Source organism: Podarcis liolepis, assembly GCF_965112155.1.
Source record: "Podarcis liolepis genome assembly, chromosome: 3".
Taxonomy (NCBI): Eukaryota; Metazoa; Chordata; class Lepidosauria; order Squamata; family Lacertidae; genus Podarcis; species Podarcis liolepis.
Window position 1 is genome coordinate 25,415,122 of NC_139557.1, and position 17,044 is coordinate 25,432,165.

At 40.3% G+C, this 17,044-nt stretch overlaps 1 protein-coding gene across 4 annotated transcripts in view; it reads left to right on the forward strand.

Annotated features, from left to right (window-relative positions):
• Positions 1-17,044, forward strand: part of CSMD1 (CUB and Sushi multiple domains 1) — a 963,313-nt gene that overhangs the window by 833,633 nt on the left and 112,636 nt on the right. For all 4 annotated transcript variants that reach the window (XM_083495378.1, XM_083495379.1, XM_083495380.1 and 1 more), the window contains 4 exons: positions 3,161-3,364; positions 4,786-4,910; positions 8,705-8,801; positions 10,273-10,377. In XM_083495378.1, the coding sequence (XP_083351504.1) occupies positions 3,161-3,364; positions 4,786-4,910; positions 8,705-8,801; positions 10,273-10,377 (531 nt within the window). The remainder of the gene's footprint in view (positions 1-3,160; positions 3,365-4,785; positions 4,911-8,704; positions 8,802-10,272; positions 10,378-17,044) is intronic.

Here is a 17,044-nt window from a genome sequence, read left to right on the forward strand (position 1 = left end):
AATGAAGGCACCCCCACTAGAGTTGTGCTATTGAAAGGGGTCACTGTAGGAGGGGAAGTCATTGGATTTGACCCTATGTGTTTTTTTGTCTTCTGCTACTTATAAAAATATAGTTCCAGATTCAAAGATTGGGGGTGGGTAGCATTTCATTATCATGTAACAAATTGTTCAGCAGTGTTGTATTGTTTGCTAGTTTGGGGAGGGAGGGGTAGTGTTTATGTTTATTCATCACTGGCATTAGGATATAGGATTACTGTGTCTAGTGGCATTTGAGAATAGGAAATGCTATTCTCAGCATCTCGGAATGAATCAAGTAAGTAAGCCTGCTTTATTTATCTCTGGAGAACCTTGCAGCTAGTCAAGTTTCCATTTTTGGAAGATGAATGCATTAGGATCCCTAGCTGCTAAAGCTTTAGCCAGGGCCATGCGGCTTGTGGCATTTAATTAGATTTAATAAATATGCTACCACAATTTGGGGATTTTCAATCTTCTTGTGAAATATAGGAACAGATTTCCCAGGACTGCCTGCCTGCTAATGTTAAGATACCTCTGAGAGCAGCATCCCCATTCCTGAATGAACACTCTAATCTGGCCTGCAAAGTCAATCATTTTATTTATCACCCAGTATTCCAGATTGACCCTATTACATGTTTGCTTTTCCACTAGGCTGATTTCTATTTTGTTTCATAGCACTAAAAGATGAATAATAATTACTACAGAAAATGCAATTTCTCTCTGATACCATCTAAGAAGACTAACTTGTCAACATTATGGTTTAGAATTAGACTGAGGATTAGGAGGGAGAGGTGCCCATAGCTAGCCTGATTGTATATTCTGTTCACAGCTAGTGAAATATTAGATTTCAAGCTTTGGATTTTGATATAATGGCCCTTCCTCCCCCCTCCCCACAAACTAATGCCATTTTCTCTACATATTTCTTTTTGTCTCCAGTAAACTGCCCTCCTTTTTGTGATGACTCACATTTCTTTATATTTCATACTTCACAAAAAGCAGGGTGATTAGCTGTTACATGAATGAGCGGAACCTCTACAAAAAAATCCTCAAAGAAGACTGTTGACATTTTATAATGTTAACTACCCTCACATTTTCAGTACAATTGGGTTTTAAAGGGAGTCATTTGCTCTCATTTCCATAATTATGCCATGCTGGCTTATTTCCTATAGCTCTCTGAAACACCCAGTGCTGGCCCAAGACATTAGCCCTTGCAAAGCCTATATGGTTTACTCTAGCAAGAATGAACTCACATTCTACCATTTCAGGGCCTTTCCACAAATGCAGTTTGTTTGCTTGTTCATTTGTTGTACAGTGATACCTTGGTTTACAACCATAATCCGTTCCAGATCCGTCTGGTTGTAAACCAAAGCAGGTTGCAACCCAAGGCATGCTTTCGCCAATGGGGCCTCCCCCCCAAAAAAACAAGTGTTGTAACCCAAAAATAAATGGGCTGTAATAAATTAAAAAAAGGGATACGCACTTCCGGGTTTGACGTGGTTGTAATCTAAAACGGTTTTAATCCAAGTGGTTGCAAACCAAGGTACCACTGTATTTATTAAATTTATATTCTGCCCTCCTCCCCCCCAAAGGAGCCCAGGGCAGCAAACAACAAGCAATAAAACAATGGAAACTGCTTTGTATTAGTATTTGTATTTTTAAAAAAGTATCTGTCATCATTCAAAGAAGTTTTGTAGGTGTCCCAATGGGTTCCCCATTTAAATCAGGCAAATCTGTGATCAGTAGTTGCTGGACTACAATTCTCTTCATTGTATGATGGCTAGGGTTCATGGGATTTGAAATCTAACACCATTTGGAGGGTCACATGTTTTACAGTGCTTCTTTAAGAAGCAGTATGATAATCATTGCTTCTTCTTTAAAATATACATGGAAACACAAGGGTTGGAGCTTTGTGGCATTGCTAGTACTTCCTAGATATTCCACATGTTATCCTATGCCGTAATGGGCATAGGCAACACTTGACCAAGAGAATGAGCTTTAGTATCGCCTCCATTTGCTATGTTGATGGACAGATACTAAGAAAAATAAGGGATACATGTCATGTGGCAAAGGTATTTGAGAGCAGAAGCAGTAAAGGAAGCAGTAAAGGAGTCTAGAAATGTTGTGAAATGCTGAAAAGCTGCGGAATCATTTAGCATGCTGAGTCACTGTGACTTATCTTGAGGATGACTCATTCTCTGTATAAGTATTGTATCTGCTTGCAGGCAGACTAGGTGTCTCACTCAGTCTCTGTGACTCAGTATCTGCAGTGTGTCTGTGTGAGGTGGAGCCTGTGCTCTGTGAAGCCTGTGCTCAATGGAAACTCTGTATGCTCTGAAGCTAGTTTAATCTTCTGTTCATTATGCTGTTATTTGCAAACAAGTTTAATTTTAACTTAGTGAAGCTTTTATTCTTTTACTGAAGAAGACTCTGCATTATTAATTTACGTTGCGCATCAGTACATCCAGTTTGGACTTGTGTGGGACTTCTACAGGGCTTCTACTGCTAAAAAGCAACTGAATGGGAGAAGGCCTATTACTCTGTATATTGTATTTTGCTACTGAATAGTGAGGAGCTGGGATGTAGCCACTCTAGGCAATAAAGGTCATCCATATTGCCAGGGCCTGTGGTGGAAGCATAAGCATGCCATCAATGCAATCGTGTAGACTGAGCCCAGTTGTGAAGTGTGTGGAGTCCAAAAACCCATACTTTGTCACTTAGCAGCAAATGGTGTTGTACATAGAATGCAGCCATACAAAAGCCCTATTTGCTTATCCAGCGGTTTATTCCCCCCCCCCCCGCTGCTTTTAGCTGAAATCAAAAGAATATTTCTTCTCCAAAGTAGTCTGAATCAAATCAGTCACACTACATTCCACCCAAAAGGTGTGTTTCTTGTGGACTTGGTCTGTCGTACTCATCTATTTAAAGTTTAGCTGTCAAAATTAAAGAGTGGCTTGACTGAATTTTGGTGTGACTGTTGTGGAACAAAAGTGACTCAAGGAATTCAACCTGATCGGTATAATGATGCTTTTAGCCAACAAATCATCTTTCAGTTTGTTTAAGGAAGCCTCTGTTAGTGCAAACTAAAATCTCTGTAGTTTCTAGGTGATTTTTCTCAGACTACACTTCTTGTCTCCTGTCTGTGCAGCTGTTCCACGAACCAGTGATACACAATGCAGCTCCGTGCCAGAGCCAAGATACGGTAGGAGGATTGGCTCTGAATTCTCAGCCGGTTCCGTGGTTCGCTTTGAATGTAGTCCTGGCTATCTTCTGCAAGGCTCCAAAGCCATCCGCTGCCAGTCTGTGCCCAATGCTTTAGCTCAGTGGAACGACACAGTGCCAAGCTGTGTGGGTAAGGCATTATTATATTTAGGTCATCCGTTTCTAAATCAGAATTCAAGAACACTACTTGTTTCATCAAGTCGTATTTAACACTTAAATTCTCTCTCCATTGATTAATACTGGTCGTGTCCAATTTAAAAGAGCAATTTGTCATTTCAAAAGTAATTGAGTACCAGCTGGTTGGTAGGCAGTATAGTGTTTCACATAATAACCTATTAGATTAACAAGGTTGATGCATGTTTTGCTGAATATTTATTATCAGTGTGACTGCCTCTAAAATCATAAGTATAATATGGAGCATAATGTCAATGTCTAGAAATCACCCTTCTGTTAATTAATTGATTTTTTCCCCATGAAACATCCTTTATAGCAGATTTATAACTGATACAATTAGAAGTCTGCTGTTACAATGTCATATTTTAGAATAACAAGATCCAAAATAAATTCATCCAAACAATGCACTTAACACTGTGTTTTGTCAGTGAAACTCGCTAATGGAATTGTGTTTACTGTTTTGAATTCTTTTGCATGTATTAAGTGTCCCCCCTTTTTTTTTTTACTCAAGACTTGTGCATTACAATTATTAATAATACTGACAGGGACAGTGTGACTTTAGCGAGAATAAAATAAGATCATAGTGATTTGAATCATAATAGCTAATATAATTTTACCTGAGTACATTCAGCTCCTAGTATATTGTCACAGGGCAGAAGAAAGTTCTGTTTTCCACCTTGGACATAACTAATTCCAAGACCACGGAGTTTCATCTTTATTTTTATTGAAATTCTCTTTAATCTCGATGTTAAGAAGCATTCATCCTCTCTCTGCTTCATATCCAATATAAATATAATTAAAATTAATATATTAATGTTGCATGGGCAGGCCTGGCAAGCAACCACAGTCCGTCCTGTCTTGGCTGATCTGGGGCAGGTAGCTGCAGGGTAGCTTCAAACCTACCTCTCTTCTGTGGCACAGACCCTATTTCTCTGCCAGCTTCAAAGAAGGGTTTTGTTTTATTTTTCTCTCTTTCATTTTGTCTGTCTACCTCTCTTACTCTGAAGACTCTGTGGCTGTTTTCCTGACCCATTCTCTACAACCTTCCCCTTCCTCTGTGGTGCTTTTTCCTACTCCAGTCTCACCATGAATTTTGTGGGGAAATTGGACTGGAATAAGAAAAAGGAAGAAATTCTGGCATAAAGTCACCTGAATTTAAAATATCATTTCCATGGTTTGGCAGCCATGGTCACTATTAGAGAAAATTTAATTGAATGTTCATATTTCTGTGCATACATATATTTATAGATACTTCCTTTGAATGTGAAAGTGTGTCTTACTTTGGTTGAAACGAGGTCTTATTTCTATTGTTACTGTTACTTTGCTGTTCCCTGAGCATGACTTTACCTTTGTCGTTATCTCTAATTCAATTTTCAGTGCCATGCAGTCGAAATTTCACTGAACGGAGGGGTACTATATTGTCTCCAGGCTATCCCGAACCTTATGGTAACAGCTTGAATTGTGTGTGGAAAATCATAGTGACTGAGGGATCAGGTATTCAGGCAAGTCCATATTTTGCCCACAGTGGAATATGAACTACTTCATAATAGTAGAAATGAATTGATTGTTGATTGATCACTCCTCTTCCCAAACCCCAGCCAAATCTAAAGAAAAACATCAGCTTGCTTACATGTGTTTATTTATTTATGGCATGTATATGCCATCCCATCAACTATTTTCCCAGGGTGGTGTAAAACAGTAAATTACAGTTAAAAACAATCAATACAAAAATATAAAGGAAAACAAATCACACAAGTGTAGCAGCCCAAACAGCATCATGAAAGCATCACAAGGCAGCATAAAACCAATAACCCTATGATGTAGATCTCTTAAGTCTGGGCAAGTATATAGTTCTCCATGTTCCCAGAGTTGCAGAGTATCTTTGGCTCAGAGCCAGTCCAAGAAATTTTGCTGTCCATGGCAAAGGGCAAGATACCACCATGTAATTCCATGAGCAGAGGCTGACTAGATTGGCAGTTGAATCTTCTTTCAACACTGGCAATGGAATAACATCCTCCACTGTGCCTGGGGATGGCTGGCTGCTTCAAAGAGCGCATGATAGGCTGTGTAGCATGCAAGTCTCTGATATCCAGTAGAAGGGAATAGGTAGGAAGCTTAAGAGGAATGCCACTGCTGCCTCACCTCAGCACCCGCTGCCTGAGTGCAGCATCTTTTTCACTTTGTCTAATGGTAAGTCTGGCCTGGTCAAGTAACACACCCTCTCATTTCACCCCACATGGCGCAATGAAGCTAAAATCACTCCTGTCTACCCCACTTATTATGCTTAAAAGAACCAGTTGCAGAATCAGGATTGATGTTGCAGGGCATTGGGCTAGATGACTATCGGGGTCCCTTCCAACTTTACAGTTCTGTGATTCCATGATTCTTTGTTCCTTTTATCAAAGCATTATTTTATACATAGTTAAATAAAGCAATATCACCATCTGCTGACAGCTAGAGAAACAACTAACGAGGGCATCCAAGTGCATTCGGTTAATTTAACACCATAAATAAGATGGAAATAAAATCCAGCTGTGGGGTACTGATTAGAAGTGGATATCAGCTATGTGTGGAGGCCAAAAAACGAGGCAGATGGAAGTGCCAATATCCCCTCACCCTCAAGTCAGATCAGGGCCTCCCAAAAGTCTTGTACAGTGGTATCCCGCAAGACGAACGCCTCGGAAGACGAAAAACTCGCTAGACAAAGGAGTTTTTCATTTTCTTAGCCGCTTCGCAAGAAGCATTTCCCTATGGGCTTGCTTCGCAAAACGAAGCTTGCTGGGCAAGCAACAGGGAGATTGCTGGGCAGGCAACAGGGAGAAGCAATCTTCTCCCCGCCACCCCTTGCTTTAAACAGGTCCGGGGACAGAGGGGAAGGCGCGCGGCGCTTCCCCTCTGTCCCTGGACGGTCTCCATAGGAACGCATTGATTGATTGATTGAAAAACTCGCAAGAAGAAAAAACTTGCGGAACGAATTAATTTTGTCTTGCGAGGCACCACTGTATTGTTCTTTTTTTATTATTACTTGTTTAAGACGGAGCATACACTTGAACAACATGAAAGAAAGAAAGAGAAAATTGAATTAAAATCAAAATTAAGCATGTTCTGTTTTTAATTCATTTTTCTATTCAGAATAACTCCAAGTTTTTGTATATCTGTTTCTCTAGGGAAGCTGGCTTTGCAAGAAGTGAGGTTGTCCCACATGTTGTCAGTAAAGCACCAAAGAGCTCTGGACTGGGTTTTTGTTGTTGTTAAAACCCGGCAGTACAGGATTTTATTTTTATTTTTTAAACCCTCGAAGTCATAAAAAACCCAGAGCTGTTCAGAACTTCACTGGCAATGTTCTGGACAACCTCATATTGTAAAGCCTCTTGGAGACCTGTAAAACTTATATTGGAAGCATAAAGTCTATCTCAGAGGATACAAACAAACTCTGGAAAGGTTTTTAAAATGTACAAACAAGAATAAATACCACTCAGCCAGCTCTTAATTGGTTTAAAATCAGAAACAGCAAGAGACAATCCCCCACCCCTTTCACACATAGAAAATTATAGATAAAAGTGAATCCATTCTACTTATGCCTGGACTCATATGTCTGCAGTTAATCTACTCCAAAAGTAGTGTTGCCATATTTCCCAAAATGAAAATCTCATTTTTTCCTTTTTTGGGGGGAGCGAAGCTGATGAGCTTTTTAGGGACATCTCCCCACAAAATGTTTTTTGGGGAACATCTCAGATACAGATAAGATTTTTAAAAAAATGTTCAGATAATGATGCAAGGCAAATCTTGAGGCCCATGTACACCCCTAGTATTTATAGATCCATTGATTGCAAGCATTCATCATGTCTTTGCAGACATTTCAGTGTTATGACAACTGCTACTTAGTGTAAAAACCGGCGGTGAAGTTTGTGACTGATTTGAGTTCTGCAACAGGTTCTTCCACAATTAATCCAACCTCTTGTCCTGCAAAAACAAAACAAAGACATCAAAGTCACAGTCTTTATTTTCATTAGCTTTTTCTCCCTTTAACCAAAATAGCCCCTTTTCTAAATACAAATTTCACTGCCCCCACAGGCTGCCTTGATCAATTGGGAAAATTCCACATCTGTTAGCACATTCCTTTGTATGTGCAGCCTTTTCACTTCCATTGCAATGAATGAACTACTCCCAAAGAATTCTGTATCTGCACTAGCAGGGGTCTGGAGTGGAGTGGTTGTGTATAATTCTGCCTTGCAAACATGACTTCCTTGGGATATTGATAATACCTGTACTGCTGCTTCCGTATATCTTGCCATTTTTTTTTAGTCTTCCTCATTTTCTTTCTTTAAATGCCTTTCTTCCTTTGTAATCATCTGTCATCTGCCGCTCACTTGAATCCAAGCTATTCAGTTTTGTAATGTGCCTTTTTCTGCACTGTGGAAGGTTCTGTGTTTGAATATTCCTTCAAATTGAAAATATCCTCATGCTTACAAAAGTAGCAGAAAAGGGAGGAGGCTTCTAGACTAGCTCATATTTTAACATCTAGATTTATAGGTGCAGGGCGTTTTTATTGGGTAACATCCATATATTTTATCCACCATCTGAAGTCTGGTACACTCTGCTCTGCTCTGTGCAGCTCTGCTCTGATAGAGAGCACTATTCTAACCCTTCCACGTTGATGACTGGGCACATAGGATGGCACTTCTGTGCCTCTCTGCTGGCCTCTGCAAGCAGAGAAGAGCACTGCCAATGAAAGGAGGGAACCCTACCTAGATGGGTGGGAAACTATCACTAGTGGTTCTCCTACTGGCAAGAGTAAGCAGGAAGCACTGAAATGGAGCACTTCGAGGGTGAGGTGAAAGCTTTGGTAACATCATATCCAAAGCCTGGACGATGCCCCAGGCCCTTCAGCTATGCTTGCCTGGAACTGGCATAGCAAATGCAATAAAGAACTATTTTCACCATTCGCCAGCACAAGCCACCAGGTCTTAGGTCTCAGCAGTAGATTTGCCACTCCCATTCCTTCTAGACCCCACTGAAGATTGGTCTGTCATTTTTTGGAAACGTGACACTTCAGCAATGAATGCCTTGTTATTCCATGATCAGTTGCTGCTCTTTGATGTCATTTTGTAGTTACAAAAGTGCACAATATTGTGAGGTCAAAATGTGTGTTTAGCTTATGCAGCTACGTTTTGCTGTCAATCTCATTGCTGCTTTTTTTTTTTTTTTTTTTTTTTTTTGGTCTTTGATGTCAGAACTTCTGAAAAGATATGTAACTATACTGTTTAATGAACACCCGGTGGTGATTCTTTCACAGATCCAGGTCATAAGCTTTGCCACTGAGCATAACTGGGACTCTCTTGAAATCTATGACGGTGGTGATTTGACAGCACCAAGGCTTGGGAGTTTTTCAGGTATGTAGAGGTCTACATTGTGGTCTTATAATGGCCAAACCATAGGGATGGTGAAGAAATTTGGATAGGTTCGTATTTTTATGTGGACCTCCTAATTCACGGTGTGGCGTAGTGGTTAGGAGTGGTACACTTGTAATCTGGTGAACCAGGTTCATGTCTCCGCTCCTCCACATGCAGCTGCTGGGTGACCTTGGGCTAGTCACACTTCTTTGAAGTCTCTCAGCCCCACTCACCTCACAAAGTGTTTTTTGTGGGGGAGGAAGGGAAAGGAGAATGTCAGCCGCTTTGAGAATCCTTCGGGTAGTGATAAAGCAGGATATCAAATCCAAACTACTACTACTACTACTACTACTACTACTCTTCTTCTTCTTCTTCTTCTTCTTCTTCTTCTTCTTCTTCTTCTTCTTCTTCTTCTCACTCCCGAAAAACAATATGCCAGTTGAAATGCAGTTTTCCTTCAAAGTTCACACTTGCCTGAAAGTTGCAGGTCAATTCTCCAGCCATTATTACATCTTGCGAGCTTATATGCTTGCACAGATGGAACATTTGTGTGTGGAAATCCCCAGGAGCTACCCAAATAAATAATTGCACACATGACACTGAATATAGTTTAGGTTATTGGCATAATTTTGGCCACAACTTTATTGATTACAGATAGTGAGTGGTTTGTTTAGGCACTGGTTCGACTAGGCTGCTCCTGACCTCTGCAGGACGCAGTACTGACGACTGGGCCCCACCATACCAACAGTGCCGGTAAATACCATGGGGGAGCATTGGTACAGGCACATGACTCAAGCTCACCCCAAAATGCTCCCAGGGACTCTTGCGAGGTCCTACCCCCCGAAAGGGGTCAACAAAAGCATGGGGAGTCCCTGGATTCCTTTAACGGAATACCTGTTGCGCATTGGTTCTCTGACCTCCCCTCCACACCACCATTTTAACCAATGCCTAACCGCCAAAGCTTACAAAATTGTGACGATTTGCTATGTGGCAAGCGAAACCCAAGTGGCATCAGCCAAATGGGAAAATTCCTATTGGAAAAGCAGATGACCCACGAAGGCATAGCAAGGTCACAGCAAGACTCTAAATATAGGGAAGGGTGGGCGGGTGATCCAGTGTACGAAGCGAAAAGAGGAAGCTCAACGCAACATCCAGCAATATATAAAGATCCCTCGGTTATTACACAACATACCCATTGGCCAGATTAGCCCAACAACCAAGGGACCACCAATCGGGTTGTTGTTGCTATCCAATTGTTCCCACCCACACAACAGTGAGGTCAGTTCTTCTGATCTCACCGCAGCACATGCCCTTTGTGAGGAGGACCCGATTTACAGTATAATAATGTGACGTTGAACCTCACCCTATATGTTTTATTCTTCTTTGTATGTTCTGCTTCTTTAAAAGTTCCTGTTTGCATAGATCTTGTGATAAATGACAGTGTTCATAACCTGTCCCATATTTCTGGCAGGTACTACAGTACCAGCATTGTTGAACAGCACCTCCAATCAACTTTACTTGCACTTCCACTCTGATATTAGCGTGGCAGCTGCTGGTTTTCACCTCGAGTACAAAAGTAAGTTTTAATTTTATTATTATTTTGATTGGCATTGTGCCTCTTGTTTGTGTTTGCTAGGTATCATTCATATCATCACACTGTTGCACGCCACCCAAAGCGGTGCAAAATTCCAGGGGTTCCAGGTGCTTATCCAGAGTTCGGTTTCCTTTGGAATGAGGGTCAGTGGAGACTATGGTGTCTTTATGAGATATGGTTTACACACACACACACACACACACAATCATATTTGATGGAGGGCTCACAGCATTAACCCCCCCCCAGGGTCTTCCTTCTTCCATAGCCACAGCCTTGGATTGCAGCAGAAATCAGGCCTTCAGCCTTCTCCCACAACTCAGCTCTGGTCTTTGTCTTTCTAACTGCCAGGCAGTTGAGGGAAGGGAGGCATCCATTGGCTGTCTGGCACAGAGCCTCTTCCTTTGTTACCTTCATGGCCCATACTTGGAGGGCCATTACCTCACCAGGAAGCTAGCATGGATCTAGGAATTAGAATGGGACTCAGGCATATAGCCCACCCTCTAAACTCATAACAGCATTTTTTTTCCTTACATAAATCCAGAACTGTCTTCACTGTGTTGCCTTTCCCCTGATTTTTTTTTTATGTTAATAATGTCCAGTTTTATGGCGTGGATAAAAGGTTGTCTTATGCTTTTATTCTATACATCTGTCAATATGTGCTCATGTGTGTGTGATCTCTGTAGTTGATATAATGACAGAGTATCATAGCAACTGCATGCTTCGTGTAATGCTTTTGTCTGTCCTAGCCTTTCAGTCATGGAATGTTGTGCACAGCACACAGGCTGCTCTGGCAGGGTGTACAGTTGTTGCAAAGTTTTTGAGATTTGCTGTTTTATAATTATGCATGTTGATAGTGATGTTTATGTTGAAAAATAACAGCAGGGTCAGTTAGACTTCACATGGCATTGTAGTTTCCATTGTGGGGTATTGTTAACTCCAATGGCTTCTATAGAACTGGCATCCCCAAACTCGGCCCTCCTGATGTTTTGAGACTACAACTCCCATCATCCCTAGCTAACGGGACCAGTGGTCAGGGATGATGGGAATGGTAGTCCCAAAACATTTGGAGAGCTGAGTTTGTTTAACCAGAAACGGGAATAACAACAACAACAACAATAATTTATTTATACCCCATCCTCCCCAGCCAGAGCTGGGCTCAGGGCAGCTAACACCAATAAAATTACAGTAAAAACATAATAGGAAAAAACAAAAAACAAAAAAATTAAAATACAGGTTAAAATGCAATTTAAAATGCAGCCTCATTTTAAAAGTAGCCCAGTACTTATCAATAAAGGTGTGATCATTATTATTTTTATTTTAACTTGCAGACAGTATGCTTAATAACTTTCATCCTAAATTTTTTTGGCTTTCTTGGTATACATTTAGCCCCCATGCCAGATTGCTAAAGTCAGGGGTTACCCCCCCCCCCCAATCAGCAGGAGGGCACAAAGTATTGTGCAAGACAGCTTACAATATATTTAAAAAGAATAAAAAATAAGTATAAATGTTACAACATGAACAGGGATCACTAAATACTTGAAAGCACAGTTGGGATGCTAATTTTTCTTGCTGGTTCTCTTTCTTCACATAAGCATGGAGAATGACATCTGCTGCATCATGTGCTTGGATCGGGAATATATTGTATTTTATGCCAAAAAGGTTAGCACTATGTTTTCGCTTGGTAAATTACAGTACCATCCTAATCATGTCTACTCAGAGGTCAGCCCTACTGAATTAAGTGGGGCATACCTCCAGGTAAATTGGATTAGGATTGTAGCCTAAATAAAAGTAAAGTGTGACACAGCGCTCCAGTTCTATATCATTTGGACGAGGATTTGGAAATGAAGCCATGGAATTCCTGCTAGGATACCAGGAAGTTGTTAATTGAGATTTGATCACTGGGGAACATTTTGCACACTCTCATTTACATAGTGGCACTCATGTCCTTTTCAAACTTTTTAAAACTACTGATGCAAAATAGTGGTGTCCTCCGTGCGTAGCTATGTACATCACTGAGGCATTCATATTAGCTAGAGGTAAGTGTTACAAAGGTGACTCTTAAATTTTAAGCATGAATATAGATATTAATTATTAGTCTGATAAATAGCTTGACAGAGATTAGATTCGCCAAACATCTTTACGTTTGCCTATGCAAACATTCTATTACCTTGTAGAAGGGCAATAACAATTTTCTGTGAGACTAGGGCTTATTAGAGTATGTAGATGAAGGCACCAAATAGTCCCTTAATGTTGATATTCATCTCCTTTTAATGAGCAGTCCCAAACAAGCAAGTATACCGATAAGCATCAATAGTAATACTTATAATTGGGGTAATCACTTTTCTAAAATGTTAATGTGTGCAAATTTTTGGAAAGGCCAGATTTCCAGCTGATGATAAATATTCAGGACCAGCAATCAGCCACAGGGTATCTTTATTCTGTGGTTCAATTTCCCTATTTATTTCCACTATTTGTATGCAAAGCTTCCTGTAATTTATATGAAAAAGAGGTAATTTATTGATGATGCCAAATGAGTTTCTGAAGCTTATTTATACAGAATGTGTTTTGAAAGGCTGCTAGTTTATAACACCTGCAGATATTATGTCCTGGGCAGGATTCTGATATCAGTAACTTGACTATTGCTCTTACCTGTTATCCGCAAGGTTAGATCAAACCTTCTGACTTTGTGTAACAGTGGTCCATTCCAGTTGAAACATTAAGCCATAGTTTAGTGCTACGTGAAAGTGCAGAACCTAGACTTCTGCTCTAGGGCATTGGAATTTGCTACCACCAGTCTTAAAAAGCAGATTAGACAAGTTCATGGCTATCAATAGCTACTCGTAATGATCACTGTATGCTACCTCCATGATCTGAGCTAGCATGCCACTGAATACCAGTTTCTGGGGAACAATAGAGGAAGAGGACTGCTACCTTTGTGTTCCACTTCTGGGCTTTCTTGGGCATCTGGTTGGGCGTTATGGAAAACAGGATGTTGGATGAGATAAGCCTTTGATATGATCCAGCAGGGCTTTTCTTACATGTTTTCCTTTACCTCTTCTCCTGTGGGACTGCAAGGAAAAATCAGAAGCATCCGCATGCTGTTTTAAACTATTCATGGTTTGAGCTTGCCTGTTGCGCTGAAACAGGTAACTGGGGGACAGGGAGATGGACTGCTTTTCAGAAATGGTCAATGGTTCTACTGCTTATATTTTCAAAAGGAAAGAGCCTTAGCTAGAGTCCAAAATGGCAGTGATAGCTTTGCCATGAATCATGGCTAAAGAGTCATGTCTTAAATTAATCTGAAATATAATAAGCCTTGTTTTTCAGCACATTATGCAACCAATTTAGGATCAGACATGAGGTGATAAATGTTATTTTTTAGAGAAAAAAAGGTTTCACTAAGTAAATACGAGACCAAATAAGTTAGGTTTGTGATGTGCATGTCATATTCATTTCTGTGATTAGAAGGAAACACTGAAGATTAGTTTAGCATATTCTTTCTTAGTTTTGATGTGAATGTTTTTCTGTGCTCTCACTCTTTGTGCAACAATTGATTCACTGATGAAATGTTATCAGACGTACTTCCCTCGCCCACCGTTCTGAATTGCTGCAATGAAAATGAATGACAATAAATCACCATATCTTATGAACATAACCTGGACAAGTACTGATTTAATAAGAATCTTGATTTCGTCTCTTGATTTGGCCAGCAATTTTTAATGTGCCAGTTCTAAGCAAGTTTACTTGAAAATCAGCTCACTGAAATCAATGGCACTCACATCTTTTTAAAATGCTAAGTTGTCAGGGCGCTTGACTGCACTACCTGGTTTTATTGTTTTGTTTTTTTGTTTGCAGAAAAATACTTTGCTTTCAGATAGATCTATCAATACAAACAAACATCCCTCTAGAACTTAATAGCTTTTTAGCATCTCCGTGTTAGTGAAATAATTGCAGTGTGGGTAGCTTATAATAATATAATTGAGCAGCTAGCTACACAGAAAGTTGTGCAGAATACACAGCCACTGCAGGCTCCTTTGACTGCTGCTAATGCTCTTGTGTGTGTTGAACAAAATAAGTTTTTCTGTGGATCAAGATGGAAGAAGAAATAGCATCAAAGGGCCTTTGTGAAGCGTTTGAACATATGAACAAATTCTGTCTACTTTTGTTATATTTGCAAGGTGTTTTTTTTTTAATAAAAATATTTTTTATTAACCGGCCAATCACATCAAATCAAATCACATCACATAAATTCCGAATTACAAAGCCGAATTTTAAATTTTGTTGAGGGAACCCATATTTCAAGATCCGAAGGGGGATTCTGATAATCTTCTTGCTACTGTGTTAATGTCCAAATCAGTCCAAACAAAGTTCATAATTCTATCCAGACTTATCTTGCTGTTTCCACATCACATCTTGTTCATATATTTTCTCTTTTTTCTTTATGATCTCTTCTGATAGTCTCCTTAAGCCGATAAACACCAATAATAATCCTATGTGGGTTTTTCCGTTCTTCCAGTCCTCAAATCGAGATGGTTTCCATATATCATCACCTTCATAGATAACAGCGCTCTTTCCATCATTAATTACAGAACTGTCGTTCTTAAGTCCCACTGGGGAGTTTCATCCACACTATAAAAACAGCTCTATTTCTCTATTTCTCCTCTCAGACTTAAGTCCTCCGACAGAACTTCCCAATATGGCGACAGTATTTTTAACTGTGTCATTCCAAAGCCCTTATACATTCCACGCTCTTCTTAAAACACGCTCTGGTTCAAAGGTTTATCTCCACACAGCCTTAAATCCACAGCTTAAGTCCTTAAAACGACATTTCTGACTTGTGGGTGGGAGGGATTCTTGTTTAATCACATAAAGGAAAGAAAGGAAAGTTTTTTCCCCCTCCCCCTTTGCCATACCGAGTCTTGGCATATCTTCTCATGATCTATACTTGTTCCTCCGACTCGTCTTGTTTTATCAGAGATCTCTTCTGTTAGCAGTCTTTACTCCCCCTTCTTCCTTGAAATATGTGCATTAGCTTCATCCAAATTATTTCTTTTGAAGTTCTTGCAGCTAGTGGCATGGATCAGAGACGGCGTCCAGGAGTGGTGAAATCCCACAGGAGGGCATTGTGCCTAGTGCCCCCATCCCCACAAATTCGGGGGTGGTATAGGGCACAGCAGGCAAGGGCAGTCCCCCACCATAATCCTGGGGGGGGGGTTAGGGAGGCTATTTACTCCCACCACAGCCTCCAATTTACCTCGTGTGGATCGGAGAGATGTTATTGTCAGCCATCTTCTGATGTGCCCCTAGTGGTCCCTCATATTTGCAAGGGTTTTGTTTCTGTTTTCACCAGAAGATATTTATGTTGATATTTTCCCACTCCTTGTAGTAAGTGCAGTGGGGTGGTGTTGTGTTTGGCTCTAAAAGAGCAAAAAAGGCACTTGTACACATCATGCATCTGCTTGGAGCAGGCATAGGCAAACTAGGCCCTCCAGATGTTTTGGGACTATAACTCCCATCATCCCTGACCACTGGTCCCATTAGCTTGAGATGATGGGATTTGTAGTTCCAAAACATCAGGAGGGCCCAGTTTGCCTATGCCTGGCTTAGAGCATTCATATGCCATTAGTTGTGGTCTGGCCTCTTTCTTCTCAGTGGCTCATTCCGAGTTTTCTTCATGCCCACCTACCCTGGGTATGCAGTAAAGCACAGTATGGTTTCATAATTGGCTGAATTGTTTGTTGTTTAGGGAAGTTTTTAATGACTGATGTTTTAATGTATTTTTAATCTTTTGTTGGAAGCCACCCAGAGTGGCTGGGGAAACCCAGCCAGATGGGCGGGGTATAGATAATAAGTTGTTGTTGTTAATAAGTTGTTGTTGTTGTTGTTGTTGTTTTGCTCTTAACCCATACTGACAGGTTTGTCACTTCCTGCCAATCTCCTACCTTGAAAAATACCTGTATGGTTTGATCCACAGTGTATCTCCTTTGTTGTAAAGTTAATGAAGCTGTGGGTCTAGAAGATCATTGCTAAGATTCCCACTTCTTTATTCTGAATGTGCAACTACCTCTTTCCATTCTTTATCTTATATTAAGATATTAGGTTGCTGCTTAAGAGATAGGTGCGCTTCAGTAGCATTTTAACAAAACCTATTTCAGATGCTTAAACCGTTTTCTTTCAAATGCAAAATGGTTTGTTGTATTTATTAAATACATGGACAGTCACCCCAAATCCAGCAAGAGTCACCCTTACACAAAGCACTGGAATATCCTGATGTTTCCCACTGTACAGCTGAAGGCTCTTACTCTGGCCTTCCTGTAAATTGAGCACACCCATATTTTGGGTAAGAAAAACAAAATACGAAATGGACATACGATATCAGTGAACAGATGGGGAAACTGTCTTTGAAGAAGAAGAGAATTGATAACAGCCTGATTTGCTAGGCATAGCAGTACAAGTCTTTTTATGTTTCAGATGAATGACTATGGCTTAGAGTTTGCCAAAGGCACACCTAGAATCTTTATTTACCCATAGTAAAGGCATACATTCTACGTGCACTGGTATTTTGATCAGATTGCACACCCCTAGCTACACTGTGACACCAGTTTTTAAGACCCACGGGTTTGTAATGTAAACACTTAGCACAGTGTGA